We start from the raw sequence: 18,542 nt of genomic DNA, 5'->3' as shown, positions 1-18,542 counted from the left end.
TTAGTGTCATTAGTAACAATAGTTTGATTAAATAAAGTTTAAATATTATATACAAGGACAGTTTTTAGAGATTTATGTCGCGCTTTCTAGATTAAAACTAGAGATAAAGTCAATCTTTTAATATTCGATGAAGAGGGTAACTAAAAATGTTGTATATGAATAACTTTTTAGAGATTAATGAAAATTTACTATCTAATTTTCTATTTTTTTTTTACTTTTTTTATTTTATGAAAAAATTATTTTATTTAACGTTAGAATACATATTCACATTCATTGGTATAACTATATCACATTATTTTTATTTTTTTCTTAATATATTAACCAAGTAATCATATAATATGAAATCACGGAAACAGATCTACCACAGTTTTAGCTCAAAATCTTGATTCTTGATCTCCAATCTACCCACATTCAATTAATCAAAGATTCTAAGATCTTCAACCCATTAATCCGCCGCCGGCCGATGAGATGGGCAAGCTCTCAATCATCATCTACATCACAGTAGCCATACTCCTCTTGTTTCTCATATCCCACTCCCCGGATAATTCAACTCACCGGAACACCCACCGCCGCCTCAAACTCCGCTCCAATTTCACCACCGACCACCACGTCTCCTTCGACCCATTAGTCGCCGACGTCGAACGCAAACGAGAAGACAAATTATGGGAAAAAGCCCACTTCTTTAATGATAATAATAAGCCGGAAGATGAACCGGAGGCTGCGCCGGGAATGGAGGCGCAGCCGGAATGGGAGGACTTTATTGACGCGGAGGATTACTTGAATGATGAGCATAAGTTTAATATTACGCATAGATTGGTGTTGTTGTTTCCGAGTATTGATGTTGATCCGGCTGATGGGTTTGTCACCGAACACGAATTGACCGAGTGGAACCTCGAGCAGTCGCAGAAGGAGGTCTTGCATCGGAGCCAACGCGAGATGGAGTTGCATGATAAGAACCGTGATGGGTTGGTTTCGTTCGAGGAGTATCAGCCGCCCTCGTGGGTTCGGGATTCGGGTAATGTGGTTTGTGCGTTAATTGAATGCGGGCGGGTGGTTTGATGATGTTTATATGTAGCTAGGAAGATTAATTTAGGATTTTGATCTATGCAGTCGATATCGATATATCACCTGTATATCAGTGATATATCGCTTGTTATATCGCTTATCGGTCCCTTGGCGATATATAAGTTAGAATATCGGTACCGATAATCTCAACGATATTGACCGATATTGGACAAATATTTGACTGATATATCACCGATATTCCTGATATCAGTGTTTTAAGTCTTAATTATCAACTTTTAGTGTTCAATGTTATTGTTTTAAGTGTTAATCAATTCTTACTTGCTACGATTGTTAGTGTTTTGCAATTTGCAAAAGGTTAATTTGTTAATGGTAGGAGACTATACTGAATTATTAGTGTTAAATTGCTATATATATGAATTTTACATGATATTAAAATCACCGATATCACACTGCGATAACCGATATCTCAGATATCGGTATCCGATATTTTTCCGCATTAACTGCTTAGATTTTGATATTGCCTTTTAATATGAGTTAATTAATTTTAGCTTCCAATTGAGAAAACTTTCTTGAATGCATACTAGTTAAAACTTAAAAGCGTTAGGCGCTTGAAAAGTGAGGGCCCGAGATGAGCAAACCACTCTTAGCTATTTTAGGCAGGTTTTGGGTCATTCTTAGTTGCTTCCGTAGTTATTAAAAGCCCTCGTTTCTTGCGCCTAGGCCCATTTTTCAGGCGAGGCTCAATAAATGTGCTTCCAAGTTCCTAGGCGAGCGCTTCGGCATTGTCTATGCCAAGAACATGAGAACATAAAAAATTAAAAGCCGAGCAAAAGAAACGCAAGGGTTGCTATTGAAACTTAGATCTAGGAAAAGTCAAAAGGCATTATATTGATACGTTTTGTTATTCAAGTTATGGAATCACGTTTGAATCTTGACTATTTTAGAACTTTTGGCACTCATTAGATGATATTAAATGTTATATAATAGCTTTTGTTTATTTTATCGAAGAATATTATTATTTTTCATATACATAATATGTTTTAAGTGTTTTATTTAAGTGCGATTATTTTTCCTCAGGCCCTCCATTTTTATGTGCCTTGCACCTAGGCCCTAGGCGAGGCCTATGCGCCTAACGCATTTGATAACTATGGTTGTTTCAAACCTGTTTTTACCGCTTATTTGCTGAGTTTTCTTCTGTGCGCCTTGATGAACGCCTCCTTGTTGGACGAAAGACGTTATTGCTGCATTGCGTGCCTCTGACTACTTGCATTTAACTATATGAATGCTTAAGGGCACATTCTTTTGGGGGGAAATAATCTATGATCAAACGTAGTATAGGACTTATAGCATTCCATTCTAAACAATAATTGTGTCACCTTTTGAATTTGTAAAGGGTTTATCATTTATATCTGGTGTATAAGCGTTGTAGTTACTTCAGTAATAAAGCGCCATTACAAACTCGGTAGTAACTTTTTTGCTACCAAAGTTCTAGCTTCCTACTGAATAACAAGATACTATCGCATCTCAGTTGCTACCAAGCTCATTTGTTACCGATAGACAAAGTACCGTAGAACAAAGTTGCTACCATTCTTTGGTTTACTAGCGGTCTTTAGGAACCAAGTTTATTATTATTATTATTTCTCAAATGCATGAATGATGCTTTGATACCATCTTTCTGATTCCTATAAAAACTTGTAGTGAATAATAAAGTAAGTTACTGTATGATCTTTTTATTTTGCTATTGGTGGGATTTACTGATTACGGTTGAGTTCGATGATGATTTGGATGAACGACTTACGACTCAATCTGGCTATTTGGTGACCAGATACTAGTTCATTTGGGTATGATATGGGCTGGTGGAAAGAGGAGCATTTCAAGGCGTCTGATGCTGACGGGGATGGTTTTCTCAACATAACCGAGTTCAATGAGTAAGTTATATTCTCTCTAGAAAGTATGCGTGTTCGCAGCTTCTTTTTATAATTTATATTAATTTGCTTTTTTGTATCCAGCTTTCAGCACCCTGCAGACACTAAAAATCCTAAACTGCTTCAGTGGCTGTGCAGGGAGGAAGTAAGGTAATAACACTTTCAACTGCTTACATTTTTTTTAGTTTTTTTTTTTTTTGGCCAGAATTGTTTTATTTATTTTCTTGAGTTCGTGCAGGGAAAGAGATACGGACAAAGATGGTAAGATAAATTTCAAAGAGTTCTTCCATGGACTATTTGACCTGGTAAGAAACTATGACGAGGAATCTCATAATTCGTCACATGAATCTTCTGATTCATTAGAATCCCCGTCAAGAAAGTTTTTTGCGCAGCTCGACAAAGATGGTGACGGGTAAGTCTAAACTTATTAAAATATAAACTTCTCTTTATTTGGGAGTCCTCGGCGCTCGGCGAGCTTTACATATAGTTTGTGTCAAAACTACATATTTTGATGAGTTAAAGTTTTCGTGTTGCAGATACTTGTCTGATGTGGAACTGCTACCTATCATTGGAAAGCTGCATCCATCAGAGCGTTATTACGCTAAACAGCAGGCGGATTATATTATATCACAGGTAATCATGTTTAAGCTTAATGTGAATTTTGGTTTTGTTACGAGTCCGAGTGGCTTAATTTCGATACCAAATTCCTGAATTTTGAATTTCATATTTTTGTTGCAGGCTGATACAGATAAAGATGGGCGGTTATCATTATCAGAAATGATTGATAGTCCGTATGTATTTTATAGTGCTATCTTTAATGAGGACGAAGATGAAGATTATGAATACCACGATGAGTTCCGTTAATCCGAGTTTAGGCGAAGACTACGATTTATTTGATGTATGGATAATTATGTTTGCGGCATAGTTTTAGTGTTTGTCGATGTTCATCTGTAATAGCAAGGTTCTAAAGCAATTTAATGTCATTTTTCAGTTACTGAACCATAGTTGGGATTTCAATATAGCAACCATTTTTGGCTTCTTTTTTTTTTCATGCCTTATTAATGAATGTTTTAGGCCTTTGACAAATAGTTTTGAGGCTTGTATTAAAATTTTGAGATTTGAGGTGTCACAGTCTTGCCTAAAATGCATTTTGCAGCATTCTTTTGAAACTGTGAGAAATGATATATATATGAGTCTTATATGTAAGTTAATAACAATTTTGAGATTGTTTAACAATACAGTTTGTGGACTATAATTATACATGCACATAGATGACATAAGAGTATAGGTGTACAAAACCGGTTTTAAACTCAAACCAAACCGGTTTATAAACTGAACCGGTATGGTCAACGGCTGGTCAAAACCGGTTTGACTCAAACCGGTTCGGTTTATAAACCGGTTTAGAAGCAAGATAGGCTAGGGATGGCAATGAAACCCGAAACCCGACATAAATGGGCCAGGTAATACCCGACCCGACCCGTTAGGGTTTGGGACGGGTTTGGGAATAGTTTTGAAATTTTTTGCGAGTTTGGGATTTGTAATATTATACCCGATTACCCGATAACATACACCCATTTACCCGATTATATACCCGATGTACCCGATATAGCTTATTATATTATACATATACTATATTTCAAATATATTATTTGTCGAAACTTGTTTATGTCAATTATTTGAGATATTTTACCTTTATGGTAACCATCTTTGTAATCGATTAGTTATATTTTGTCAAAACCCCAGTAGAAACCCAACGGGTTTTGAGCCGGGTATACCCGACGAGTATTTTGTCAAAACCCGAAACCCGACGGTTAATTACCCGATTAAAACCCGACAGGTTTGGGATCGACTTTTATAACCGGGTATGGGTTTGGGAATACCAAAACCCGACCCAAACCCGACCCATTGCCATCCTTAAGATAGGCCGGCTTGGTCACGTCAATTCGGTTCGGTTTATAAACCAGGTTAACCAGTTCTAAACCTGTTTTAACCGGTTTTCCTCAAACCGGTTCGGTTTTAAAACCAGTTTGGTAGATCTTAAGGGGAACCGGTCCTGAAACTGGCGGTTTTGTTGAAACCGGTTTTAAACCCAAACCGGTTCGGTTTGGTTTGCCTAAAACCGGTCCCAAACCGGTTTTTTTGTACACCTCTACATAAGAGTCACATATCATAAACAATTTTTCTTATGAAAAAGACCCCAATTTTATTATGCGTTTAATAGGGATGCAAAAAGATCGAGACGGCCCTAAAGTTTGTCGATTTAGGAATCAGCACTTGCAATATGGCATTTGACCTCGAGTTATTGGTTGATTAACTTGTTACCGAATTGCTAGAAATCACTTGACATTTTAGAAAATGAAAATTAAATGGCTTGACCGAAAGCAAGACACGAGCATGAGTATATTTTAAGTGTGCCCGACACAAATGAACACGTGGGTTGGGTTCGGGAGTAGGGGTGCAAACGAGCTGAGCTGCTCGCGAGCTACTCGAGATCGGCTCGTTAAAAAGCTCGATCAAGCCGAGCTTAATCGAGCCCGAGCCCGAGCTCGAGCCTAAAAGTAAGCTCGTTTAATAAACGAGCCCGAGCCCGAGCTTCACTTATCAAGCTCGAGCCGGCTCGCGAGCCTAAACTATCCTGTCATTTATATAATTTTTTAAAATATATATTTAATAATTATTAATTAATATATATGATGTTATGAAAAAATAAGTAAAAATAACTAAATAATGTATATTATTTTCTACATAAAGTTATAATAGAAAAAAAAAATAAAAATAATTATAATTATATAAAAAATAATTTGATAAATAGTAAACGAGTCGAGCCCGAGCCGAGCTCGAGCTTGAAAATTTACTCATGAGTCGAGCTCGAGCTTTGAAAATAGAGCTCGAAACGAGCCGAGCTCGAGCTATGTGCAAGTTAAACGAGCCGAGCTCGGCTCGTTTGCACCCACTCAAACAGCCAACCTGAAATCTTTCAGCCCGTCAACCCAACATGATTGAAACCGCTAGCGGACTAATCACACCACTATGGAGGTGTCAAACCATTGGTACCTGTATACAGCTCCCATGACCAGAGTAAAGGTCAATAAACCAGACATATGACAGACAATAACAATAAGGCTATAAAAATGAAATCTTTATGAATTTTAATAATAACTTTGAGCAAGTGTTTAACATGTTAGTCATAAGATACACTTAAATTATATGAATAATACGCGCTGAGCGTATCAAAGCTGTGACAAATCAACAATCACACAATTTAGTAAAACCAGGAGGGCCACAAAAACATGCCTCCACTTTCGACTCCCGCCGGAGGTCAACCTATTAGTTAAAACTGCTTCAAATGTACTAAGTCAAAGCACAACGCTTTCTATAACATCCGCCGACAGACTTGAGGTTGCCTTGACCGCTGCTCCCTCTGTAGTCAACTCAGAGACATTCATTGACCGTTTCGAGAAATCAACCAACACTTTCCTCTGATTATTATCTGTGTGGGGAAGACTAGCACGCAGAAGCTCAACCGGCATTTCCCCACTAATGGCTCGAGCCGCCTCTGAAACAACAACTTCTGAGCTCGGTGGGGTCCACATACACATAGCTTGCACTAAACTATCGTATTTGTTTAAACAGTATTTCGTAAGAAGCTCAAAAAACGCATCAAACGAAGCTTGCCAAAGCTTTGGGTTTTGCAACCTAGGGTCGGTTGAAACTTGAGGATTAGTTAACAACTGAGTGGCCCGATCCAAAACCGCTTTGAGAATAACCGAAGCCCCATCGCCAGACGGGCTACCAAGCGGCCGAAGTGGCGGCTGCTCTGAAGAACACACTACCGCCGCCAGACAAGCACTCAGAGAATTAAGATCCATTGAACCGATACACGCGGAAACCGTTTTGACCAGGCCCGTAACAGTCAAAGAAGCTTCATGGTCAGAAGGAAGACCACCAAACAAAAACCTTAAATGACGGAAAATTGTCATGCATACGATCCGTGCCAGCTCACTGTTTGGTGAGAGAAGTTGAAGATATTTTGAAACGAGTTTCCGGCCCTTGGGAAGAGACGTTAATTGTAAAAAGACTATATCGTCCTCAGGAGTCAAGCCGACCGAGTTTGACTTTTTCCCGAGAGGGTCAACGAGCTGAAGTGACGTGGCCAATCCTTCTAGAAGAATCTGTCTTCTTTGCCTCATTTGAACACCATTATTATCTTGAGTAAACTGCAACGCACGGTCAATGTCATCTACCTCAAGAAGCAGACAAAGCCCGTCCTCAATTGTAATTCGGGCTGCAAACATCGGTTCTCGCTCTAATGATCTCCCGGATCCTTCTCTTCAGTGCCAGCTGGCGGGTTAACTTCCAGAAGCGGCTGGGGCCTACGAACGGATGAAAGTGAAACCCTTCCATCAGCCTCGATATTAAAACTATTTTTAGTTTCCGTACTGTTACGTGAGGACTTGGAAGATGAATCTTTCTGAGCGGGACAGAAGCGTGTTTTTGATTTTGAATCACAAGATTTTTTAAAAACACGGGCTTGATGATAGTAATCGTCTATATACGGGTCGTTGCTATGCGTCGCAGCATGTTGCACTTTAATAACAGATTCAATCTCTTCAGCATTCATATATTTAGAACTAAATTGTACCCGAAACTTCTCATTTTTCTTATTACCACCATCGGATCCCTGGCGGGAAAGACGTCCACCGGGCCTACCACCTTTTTGAGTCGGTTTTGTTTTCAGATTAGTCAAGTGTAGTGGAAGGGAAGAAATCGGGCACAGCTGGAGTGGTGAAAACGGGCCAACCGAGTGATGATGTGGCGCCATAAGGTGTAACGGTAGCGACCTGTTATGAAGCAGTTTCTGCTGAATAGCATTGCTAAGCATATGACTGGTCCAGGCGTTTTGTGGCTGAGAATAACCGGAAAGGCCGAGCGGGATTAGGTGGGACCCACTTCCGTTATAACCAAGGGATCCATGAAGCACACCACTTAACTGCATATTACTGATGGTGGGAGAAAGATTTGGAAGATATGAATGCTGATGTGGCAATGAGATGTTAGAAGGGAATGAAGAGTTAGGTATCAGAGCGGGTTCGTTGACGAACTGATGTTCTTGAGGGCATGATGAAGCTCTGTATAATGATTTTGGATCTGTGAGATGAGGTTGTGATGACCATCTTCGGTTTTGGTAGGTCTCGGCATCGGAGATGTGTTGATCCAACCAATCAGTTAGTTCTCTTTCTTGAAGCCGTTCGGAAGCAGCTGAACCTGTTATTATATCAGTTAACTAACTATAAAAAATAATACAAACACTGATGAATAAAAGATTTGGTTAGTTATGTACTCACTTTCCCTTGAAATAGATCCGGATCCGGATCTGTCACCGATGACTCCAGGATGCCTCGGTCCACTAACCGATCTGTTCAACTGCAAAACAGAATTTGCGGTTGAATGAACATGTTTATCGCAAACAAAATTTATCAACTTAAAGATCAAACAAAAAAAAACTAACCTTTGAAAATATAGTTGACAGATCATCTAAATCTGATACCGAACCAACTCCTGACTCCTGAATAAACACGAAAAGTGTAAGCGAAAGCAAATTGTAAAAATGAACATATAAAAATGAGCATAACAGACAAACACACAAAAATGAGCATAACAGACAAACACACACACACACACCTCTTCTCTATAAAACAAACGATATTCATCATCACCGGGCCCGTTCAAAGCATTATCTTCTTCAGCTTCTAAGCACCCAAAATCAGCCTTACCTAAACTATCTTGCCCGAAAGACGCATACTGTGATGCATCAAAAAGTTTCCCATCTGCATTACAAATTCACAATCGAAAACGAATCAGGTTCACAAAATAAAAACTTGAAACAATTCTTGAAATAATAATAATAATAATGATAATGATAATAATAATCTGATTATATTCACACAATAAAACAGTTACTAAAAACATTCATTCCCCACAAAATTTAAAAAATAATAATAAAAAAGAACAAAATAATAATCATTTCATTGAAATATGAACTGCACATAATAAAAATACAAATATCAATACTCAAGATTCAAGATTTATTCAATTCAAATTAACCAAAACATTAATAACTAAAAACCCAACTCATAAAGTGAACCCTGCAGCCCAGATAATGTCTTCAAGATCGCATCTAATTAGCCTTGAATCAAACAATAACAAGCAATGTAATTGTTAATCTAAGTGTAAAGATTGAAGCTTTACCTGATAAAGAACCACCAATGACGGTGGTTAAGTCTCTGCTACCAGATCTTGCCATACCCACCAATTAGAAATTGGGAAATTAGGGTTTTGAAGGGTGGGTTAGAATTAGATCGGAGCATGAGAAAGATGATTGCGTCTGGAGTTGACCATCTTCAACTGGAAGCAGCATGCTACTTTCCGTTAATTGTATAGTATAATAAATTGATATTAATAATACAATTTGTTGGATTGAATAATTAATTTAATAATCTATAAAAATGGTTAAGATTAAAACGTATGTTATTCTCTAAAGCATTAAAGAGGGTTATTATTTCATATTTTCATTCCAACTTTGTGACATTTAAGTGCATTAAGTATATTTTTATGCCTTTGGATAAGATTTTAAACCTACAAATCCTTGAATCTAATACGGGTCTGAGATTTTAACTCTCGCCCTGCAAATAAAAGAACATCTAGGGATGAGATATCGGTACCGATACCAAAAATTTCGTTCCTGAAAATCATAAATTCTTTGTACGGTATTGGTACTGAAATATTTGGTTCGGTACCGGTACGGTACCGGTATTGAAGGTAAAAATTCGGGAAATACCGGTACCGTGCCGTCCCGAAACTCAAAACCTTGGTACCGATGATTTCAAATTGGTACAGAATTTGCTCATCCCTGGTCACACCTGATACACAATCAGATATTCTTTGACCAAGGTTGCAAAAATCGTTAGACGGACCATATGCGGCCGACTAAGGAGTTGATGTACTCGGAGTGTTCCGGGGGTACCCGGAGAGTATTCGGACATGATAAATATAAAGAAAATTAAGTTTTGATATTATATGCATGTCAAATTTCATTAGTTTACTGGTATTTATAACAAAATGTGTGAATATCAATATAAATAAGAGAAATATATCTTTAAATATTCTAAAAATTGTTAAATCGTTAATTAAAAAATAATATTTGTTCTTAAGATTACATAAATACGAATTATGTTTTTCTTTTTAAGTCAAAGTCGACTTAAGTTCACCGACTAGATGTGATTGTGCCTGAGGCTAACCACCTTTGATCGATTCTTAGTAACTACGCGGGGTTAAAGAAACTCCCCTTAATGACATACCTTGTAGCGAATATCCATTATTATAAAGTTACTTTTACAATATTGCATTCGACCAAATGTACTTTGGTCTTGAATGAAAATTAACAATACAAAAAAGTTGTAGACGTCATCCTTAATAATAAACTGAAGTAGAATCATATTAGTGATTTTCATAAGTAACTTTTAAGTATGTTTAAATACTAAAAACCAATCAAATATGCCATTTTTGTTTTAAAAGTTTATATTATATAAAGTATTTTCAAATAGTTGAAAGTCATCGATACATTCAAAATGAGGGTAAAGGTGCATTTTTATGTGGAACTTCATCTGCTTATTTGATCTCGATCAAGTTGTCGGTCTTAAAAGGTGAAACGGACGAACGATTACCTAATACACAGAAAAGAATGTTAAAAGGAGACCTAGATAGATCGCAAGGAGCTCAAAGGTGTATTTGGCAATGATTTCATCAACTATGATCTGAATATGAATAATTGACTAGGAGGCCCGTGACATGACTACTAGACTTAGCCATGTGTGTATTCAAAATGGTCGCATAAGGAGGGCACACAGGTAAGCTAGTTATTGTGTAATTTGTGTGTTAGTGACTAATATTTTTTCAAAATTATATATAATTTAGAAAATGACATTTAGAGCGTTGGGACGTGTTGGTCCAACAAATATCATGAGAGTAACATCATCCTTTTGTTTGAGACATGGCTTTCATAGGACTTGAGATAGTTATTAACTTATTATAAGTTACCATAGATGAAATTGTAATGTAATTAATTATACTTTAATGTAATACATGAACATTTCTTACACGTATGATAAATGTTAAATATAAAAATGGGAAAATTCTCAAAATAAGCATTTATGAAAACAAATTTCTAGTTTTAGATATCATTTGCAAAAAATTTCAGAAATAGGTATTATAAACTAGTCGTGACGAGTAGTTTGTAAAAACCAATTAGAACTTGCCACATGTTTTTAAACTAACCGTAACGAACATGTTCACTAATCATTTACTCGTCACGACTAAATAAGTTTTACGCCTCGTAATCAACGTCCACGAGTAATTCATAAGCCATTTAGTCGCGACGAGTAGATTATAAGGTTAAACCATTCGCGATGAGTTAACTACCAATAACCTACTCGTGTAGGGAATGTAAACCGGGTAAACAAGTCGTCGTGACTAAAGGACTTAAGAATTACTCGTGGGGTTGATTACGATGCATGAAACTTATTTAGTCGTGATGAGTAAATGATTAGTGAACATGCTCGTTACGGTTAGTTTAAGGACATACGGCAAATTTTAATTGGTTCAACAAACTACTCATCACGACTAGTTTATAATACCTATTTCTGAATTTTTTTGTAAATAATATCTAAAACTAGAAATTTGTTTTCATGAATGCTTATTTTGGGAATTTTCCCATTAAAAACATAATGTACTTTAGGTTGTCTGTATCATCATATATGACATACAATTCTAAAAGCTAGTTTCTGTAAGAATTATATGTGTTCATGTTTATGTTTTTTATTATGCTAAACATATAATAATTTGAATCATGTCGAACTAAAAATTTTTAATAATACAAGTGATATGTTAGTGAAAGGATAAAAGATATTAATTAATCCTTTATTTAAGACGTCTAATCCAAACTAAGAGAATTATCATATTATTTTTGTTCAAGTTAATCGGCATGAATAATGGAAATAAACCTAACGTTTTTAACTTTAACGTGTGTAAAAGGTACACTACCTTTTTAGAAGTATTTCCAATTTGACTTGTTCATTAACACATGTTATATCGTCCAAAAAACGTAATACTTATAGTAATTGATACGTGTATGCATACACCATTATAATTAATGACATTTAATTATTCAACTTCTAAAATGTTTATAACGAAGTTGTTTTTGTTTTGTTTTGTTTTGGTTTTTTTTTTTTTTTTTTCTCTCAACAAAAGCTTAGTCAACAAATTAAGTTAAGAAAATTACAAAACCTAAGACGAACCTGGAAAAACATGTTTGACCTTCGATTATGGAGTATATATGAGAACGAGTCAAAGAGGGATTAATTGTGTATTAATGGAATAGAAAATATGTAATTGTTTTGGATTCAGTCATTTATTAAAATATGATCAAGATACTAACAAACTTCCATTTAATATGTAGTTGTATGGTGTTTCTCGTTTGATTCTATGTATAGCGGTTCTTCTAAAAAGAGTAAACACCCGCAAAAGCGTGAGAAAGCAACAGACAATGGCACTTATTGGCACGTCTATTATATGACTAGATAAATATGTATGAATTGAAATGTAAAATTTTGACAGCAAAGACAAATAGATTAGGCAGGCCTTGTATTGGGATGTCGTTTGAGTTAGATATGTGATTGTTAAAGTTTTGAATAGACGATAATACAAATATATACTCTACACTAATATTAGAATCAGCCATTTAAAAAGGTCTATTTGCAAATGATGTTATTAAGATTAACAACGCACTAACAATTTAACTTCTCATGTTTATACTAGCCGTCTACACTAACACACTACATACACTAGATATCCATGTGTATTTGGTTCACATATGAAAAACATATGTTCATATGTGAAAAACATATGGATACGAACGTGTGAAAAATGAAAGGTGTGCAAAAGCAACGTATTTACCTCATGTGTAGAATGGAATAATGGTCGATTAGAAACCCTAAATCAAAATAGCTGCTCGAATGCCTAATGCATCGATGCAGTGTCGTAGACAACGTTAGCCCAATTTCCAAACCTTATAGAACCATGGGGACTATTGAAATGTTTCTTCTGTTTACATGTATTCGGTGTTTATTCGGTGTTTATGATGATCTATAATCAGGGCCGGCTATTATATGTGGCACGGGAATCGACCGCCATAGGCCCGAAAATTTTTAAAATAAAATTTATATATATATATATATATATATATGGTGTTATAAAAAAATTGTATTTGAACTTATAGTATTAGATTTTCAATTTTGTTTAGGCCCGTATAAAATCAATCATATCCAAATATCCAATTGCCCAAATTATTTGTAGGCCCATAGCCCAATTACAAATTTTTTTTGTTGTTATTTTGTTACACTTCTTTTTGCCGCTCAAAAAAATAGATCTTCAGAAGGCAGAAAGCCAAACAACCTACCGCACGGCCCTGCTTCCGCTGTCCGTCGTCCATCGCCGGACCGCCGTCCGCCGGTTGCCGTCCACCGTCCAGACCTGCACGACCACTGCAGCACCACCACCGCCAACCTCCAGCCTTCGATTCTCCAAAATTCTGAATTTCTAATCTGATCCAGGTTAGTTATTTTTTTGATTAGTTTTATAAAAGTTATTGATTTAGAATAATAGAATCTTAGATTTAATTGTTCATAATTCATGTTTTGTTTGTTTATTGAATTATGTTGATTTGTTGACAGTTTGTTTAGCAAATAGACGATAAGACGAATAACACATTTGACTAAGTAACTAACTGAACTCGGAACTAAATAAATAATATTAATATACATTATTTTTGCATCGCGTTTCGTTTAGGTATTTAAATTAGATTATTTTGCTACAATATTTATGTTTTGTGTATTGAAATTACTATTATCATCGTATGGTTCACTTTTTTTTTATGAGTTATCGAGTTTATTTTTTGCTTAAGTCTTTAGGCCCGAATTTAGGCTCGCCTTTAACCCAAAATTTTTTAGTCTTTCTTGAAGCCGGCCCTGTCTATAATTGTTTGTAACTCATATCTATACGAAATAAAAAGGATTGGGAGTTTTAAAATCGTGTGACCTAAGTTAAGTGCACAAATAAACTACTAGTAATGGTTTTCAGCCGACAACCAACCACCAATACAAGTGTTGACTATGTCATATGACCAAAAGTTTATATTCTAAAAGAAACCAAATTAAAATATAACGTTTGATAACAATTAACAAACTATAAGAATCTAATCATGCCAACAAACTACAACATAAATATAACAACTTCATATTATTGACGGATAACCAAAACAAATATATATCATCGACCAATTGTTAATTCTATGCTCGGCCATTCTTGATTTCTAGACCGAAAAAATTTAAAAAACGAATGTAAAATAAATAATAATGCTTCGTTCGCTACTTTGTTTACACCTGCACCACCCGATAATCGACTAACTTAAGCATCGGCGCACCTTGTTGGTGCAAACCCGAGCCTAGACTTCTTTGTGTCATACATGATATGAAAGTTTTGTTGTTGATAATTACCAATTATCGACAAAGCGGATCGTGGGGTCCCCAAAACCGCCAAACACACAATCTCTTCGGGTTCAAGCTTGATAAAGTAATTCTCAACTGGGAAATTCCACACCGCACTATCGTTAAACACAATCCCGAACGATGGCAAGTCGTTTTTGTAATTGGGGAAACCTGACACGTTGTAACAAGGTTCAAGAATCGGGAAATCATCGACCAATGGGAATCGTTTCACTTTCTCCATAAACGATTTCTTAATAATATTGTAAGCAGGGTCCGCAAAGTAACTTAAAGTCGTGCCCGAATCAATAATGGTCCCACCATAACCATCCGCCGATAAATCCCATGTCTTTTCGGGTATGTCAAGGGTTTCCCCGCCCACAATCACCGATTTAATATGAACGTAATAGAAAACATCAACGGGCGCCTCTCGGCCCCCTATCAACGAAGTAAAATTCAAATCTGGCTGCTTCAAAAGACTCGCATCCTCCCCGAATATCAACTTACTACTAACACTCGAATTACTATTTCGATCAACCAAACAATAAGAAAACGAATGCCCGTATAACGACTGAAGCTGCGAAGCAAACGATAACGGGCCACGCCCCAACCCGAGCAGCCCGGCCGCCCCGTGAAACAACCCGCGGTTCCAATGCCCGCAACCAAACATCACATTCTCAACCTTCACTTCCTCTTGCTTATACCCATCAACATTAGTAGTTAAATTAACCGTAAACGTCTCGGTCGCGAAATCGCCCGTCGTGTTCGAACTATCCCCGTACCAATAGAAATACGGGCACGAATCCGAACCCGAACTGGGTTCGGATCCGGGTTTGCATTTTCGGGTCGGGTCGGGTGATGATACCAGGCTGCACCGGGGATCATGGCAGCTAATGTTTCGATAAGACGACGATCGGGTCGGGTCGTAATACGGGCCGGTTTGTTCGAAACAATCGAAACACGGTGTGCATTGGATCCAATTCAAGTCACTTCCGGTGTCCAATATTAATGAATAATGTTTCGCCGGAGTACCGAGAAACACGTTCATGAAATACTCGCCGGAACCGAGAGTCACGCCGGACTTTAACGTACCCATAAGTTTTCCGGCGAACGTGGGTTCTGCATCGACGGAGATTAATTTCCTACCTCGCCGGAGTTCAGTTTTCCGGTGAAGGACTCGTTTGTGAAGGGTGTGGACTCTGGTCAAGTCGTTGACGGCGGAGTGGAGTAACGAGTCTTTGACGACGGGTTGACCGGCGGAGCGGTGTTTGAGGTGGAGTTTGACCGAGGGTTTTGACTCCGGCGAGGTGAAGTCGCAGTCGGAAGATGACGTCATGCCGGGGATTTGGATTCCGGCGAGAAGGGAAGAGGCGTTGTGAGCTCCGGTGGCGGAAGATAGAAGGAAGAAGATAAGGAGAAAGAGAGCCATTGATTTAATTTGATTAAGGTTGAGGAAGACAAGAACATAGGATGAGAGGTTTTATGGGTTAAGGATTTGATGTTTTTTTTTTTTGTTTTTGTTTTCTTAGGTTGAATAATAATAATAATAATAATAATATTATGATGTGGGATGAAGAAATCAAGAAGAGATCGGTATTGGTTTGGTTTGGTGATGGTGGGAACAATGGTTTGACTCAACCTCCTAAAATGAGTTGAAGACCACAAGCAGAGAATTCAATCTTTTTTAACGTTTAAATATAATACTCTGCATGGGTAAAAGTTCCACTCAGGGCAATATTATAAAAATACTATATTTATTTAAACTTACAGGTTTTTCTTTAACTAATCTAACTATACTACTAAAGCAACAAGTTGTTCACATGGCATTTAACTAGGCACCTACATAGGATGCCAAGTAAATGTCATGTCACTATTTCCTATTATATTATGACCCATGACCCGTTTTTCTATTATAACCCATGACCTGTAACGCTTTATAACATTTTGAAAAACATATTATTGTGTAATACAGGTTTCTAACCCAAGACCTCATGTCTCAAACCAAATGTGCTTACCAACTCTACTAAAATGGTAATTGTGTTTGATTTTTTGCCTTAACATATATAAATATGATTTCTCTAAGTATAAAACCAAAATTATATTTAATTGAGCATTTTGATAATTCACAATATGACATTGTATTATCATATCTCTTTAACACAACCATTTAAGATTGTTCATTGTTTCTCTCTTTATTTTATATAATATTTTTTATTTATTTTCTTTTACAATAAAACCTTAGTCTTTGTAAATTTAGTTTTTAAATTTGTGACAACATTTTGTTATAAATATAATTTTTATACACACAATATTTAATATAACAATATCGATATGAATGTTTTATTAGAAATAAATCATGATATCAAATATTTGGTATTCAAGTTAAAATTATAGTGCATAATATATTAAAAGCTTAATAAAAAAAGCCACAAATAAAAATTATTATATGAAACAATTGAATTTACGTATTATATATAATAATTTTTTATTTTTATTATATTTTTCACCCGTGTGAAACACAGGCTCAAACCTAGTAATGGTAATATACTAATACCTAGGTTGTACACGGTTTAGTTTGGTTCAGTTTAGTTTGATTCTATTATGTTAATTTCGGTCAGCCGAGGATAAAAAATAACCAATTTATTATTTTTGGTTAATTTGATTATCGGTTTATTTTGATTCAATTTCGTGTTCGCTTATATCTTATCTTACTATATTAATAAAAGAAGATGTTGATGCTTAGGTGTCAAGTGTGCATTTCTCCTAATTCCTAGTCTCTTATCTCATTCATTCTAGCTATATATGGGTTATGGGTCAAAATCATTTGTCAATTGGGTTATAACATAGTGTGGATTTTATTCATTAATGAGTTAAGTGTCGTTTTTATACCCGAGATTAGACCAATTGTGCAGCTTTAGTACCTTAATTCTTAAGTATTTTGAGAATCACATTAATTGAAATAACAACCCTTGTTTTTATCATTCGACAAATCTTGTATAATACACGGGTTCAAAAGCTAGTATTGGTTATGAAAGAGGAAGCTTTAAATACATAATGAGTTTTTGTCTTAAAGTTGTAGGAAAAGCAATGCTAGATTTGGATCCGGTCTAAGGGGAGGGCGACTGACCTAGGCCCATTTTTCTAAGAGACGCATAATTGTTAAAAAATAAAATTTATATTTTATATATAATTTTGTTTTAACACAAAACCCTACAAAATTACTCTTTGGTTGAATTAAAAATGTTATAAACTATAGAAACAAATGTCATGGGTTCAATTCCTATAATTAGTGTTTTATATTTTTATACAAAAGAAAAGCTTTTAGTTGTGTTTTATATGAGTCATTTTAGTACATGTTTAATATTATTTGTCTGTGTTTTGGACTTTTGAATGACAACCTTATTGATAAAATTGTCAAATTATCTAGTGTATAATTGAGAACGCGATTTTAGGGGCCCATTTTTTTTACTCGTCCCAGGCCCCAAAATTTAAAGGAGTTTTTAGAGACGGCCCTGATTTAGATAAGCTTAAAATTGATTTTGAATTTGAAATAACTAGTTCTTCATAGTAGGGATGAGCTCGGTACCAGTGCCGGTACATAAAATCCTTAAAAATGAGTACGGTACCAAAAATACTCGGTACGGTATTAATACTGAAGACAAAAGTTCGATAAAATACTAAAATCGTACTATTCGCAAAACCTCAAAAAGTTAGTACCGATTTGGTACATGTTCGGTATAGATACCCCGAACCCTGCACCATAGGTCATACTTGACAGAAACAAAATCGGAAAATTACAAAAAAAAAAAATAAATAATAATAATAATAATTTGTTTCACCAAATAAAAGTGATTTCCCAAAAACAAGTGTAACAATCTGAGTTTTTAATCAAATCAATCTAATGATTAAGATTAACACGATGTCAATTTGATAATTATTTGTACATGGATTAGATAGATAAATTGGGCATTTGCCTTTTGTGTTGAAAGAGCAA

At 35.9% G+C, this 18,542-nt stretch overlaps 2 protein-coding genes and 1 pseudogene across 3 annotated transcripts; 1 reads left to right on the top strand and 2 right to left on the bottom strand.

The window, feature by feature from the left end:
* The first annotated feature begins 437 nt into the window (after positions 1-437).
* LOC143547475 (uncharacterized) lies at positions 438-3,933 on the top strand. The gene is made up of 6 exons (XM_077038892.1): positions 438-1,015; positions 2,852-2,954; positions 3,036-3,101; positions 3,190-3,363; positions 3,488-3,584; positions 3,690-3,933. Exons 1-6 carry the CDS (start codon positions 469-471, stop codon positions 3,813-3,815), a joined length of 1,113 nt encoding a protein of 370 aa, XP_076895007.1. The 5' UTR covers positions 438-468; the 3' UTR covers positions 3,816-3,933.
* Positions 3,934-6,307: 2,374 nt separating this feature from the next.
* Positions 6,308-9,305, bottom strand: LOC143547503 (protein PAT1 homolog 2-like; annotated as a pseudogene). The gene is made up of 5 exons (XR_013137781.1): positions 9,201-9,305; positions 8,634-8,779; positions 8,461-8,517; positions 8,297-8,375; positions 6,308-8,216 (listed from the first exon to the last, which is right to left on the bottom strand). The product of XR_013137781.1 is annotated as a protein PAT1 homolog 2-like (transcript).
* Positions 9,306-14,326: 5,021 nt separating this feature from the next.
* Positions 14,327-15,656, bottom strand: LOC143547474 (protein ASPARTIC PROTEASE IN GUARD CELL 1-like). Its single transcript, XM_077038891.1, has one exon. It carries the CDS (start codon positions 15,642-15,644, stop codon positions 14,472-14,474), a length of 1,173 nt encoding a protein of 390 aa, XP_076895006.1. The 5' UTR covers positions 15,645-15,656; the 3' UTR covers positions 14,327-14,471.
* Between the last annotated feature and the right edge of the window lie 2,886 nt (positions 15,657-18,542).

Source organism: Bidens hawaiensis, unplaced genomic scaffold (assembly GCF_021521415.1).
Source record: "Bidens hawaiensis isolate Kalapana, Puna unplaced genomic scaffold, B.hawaiensis_p1.1 tig00014722_1, whole genome shotgun sequence".
NCBI lineage: Eukaryota > Viridiplantae > Streptophyta > Magnoliopsida > Asterales > Asteraceae > Bidens > Bidens hawaiensis.
This window is presented reverse-complemented; position numbering and strand designations above follow the sequence as displayed.

Bases quoted from the DNA above. Each gene is read 5' to 3' on its own strand.
- LOC143547475 (XM_077038892.1), top strand. From the start codon at position 469: ATGGGCAAGCTCTCAATCATCATCTACATCACAGTAGCCATACTCCTC. The intron at 1,016-2,851 runs GTAATGTGGTTT...TTTGGTGACCAG, and splicing joins CTCGTGGGTTCGGGATTCGG to ATACTAGTTCATTTGGGTAT. The intron at 3,102-3,189 runs GTAATAACACTT...GAGTTCGTGCAG, and splicing joins CTGTGCAGGGAGGAAGTAAG to GGAAAGAGATACGGACAAAG.
- LOC143547474 (XM_077038891.1), bottom strand. From the start codon at position 15,644: ATGGGTACGTTAAAGTCCGGCGTGACTCTCGGTTCCGGCGAGTATTTC.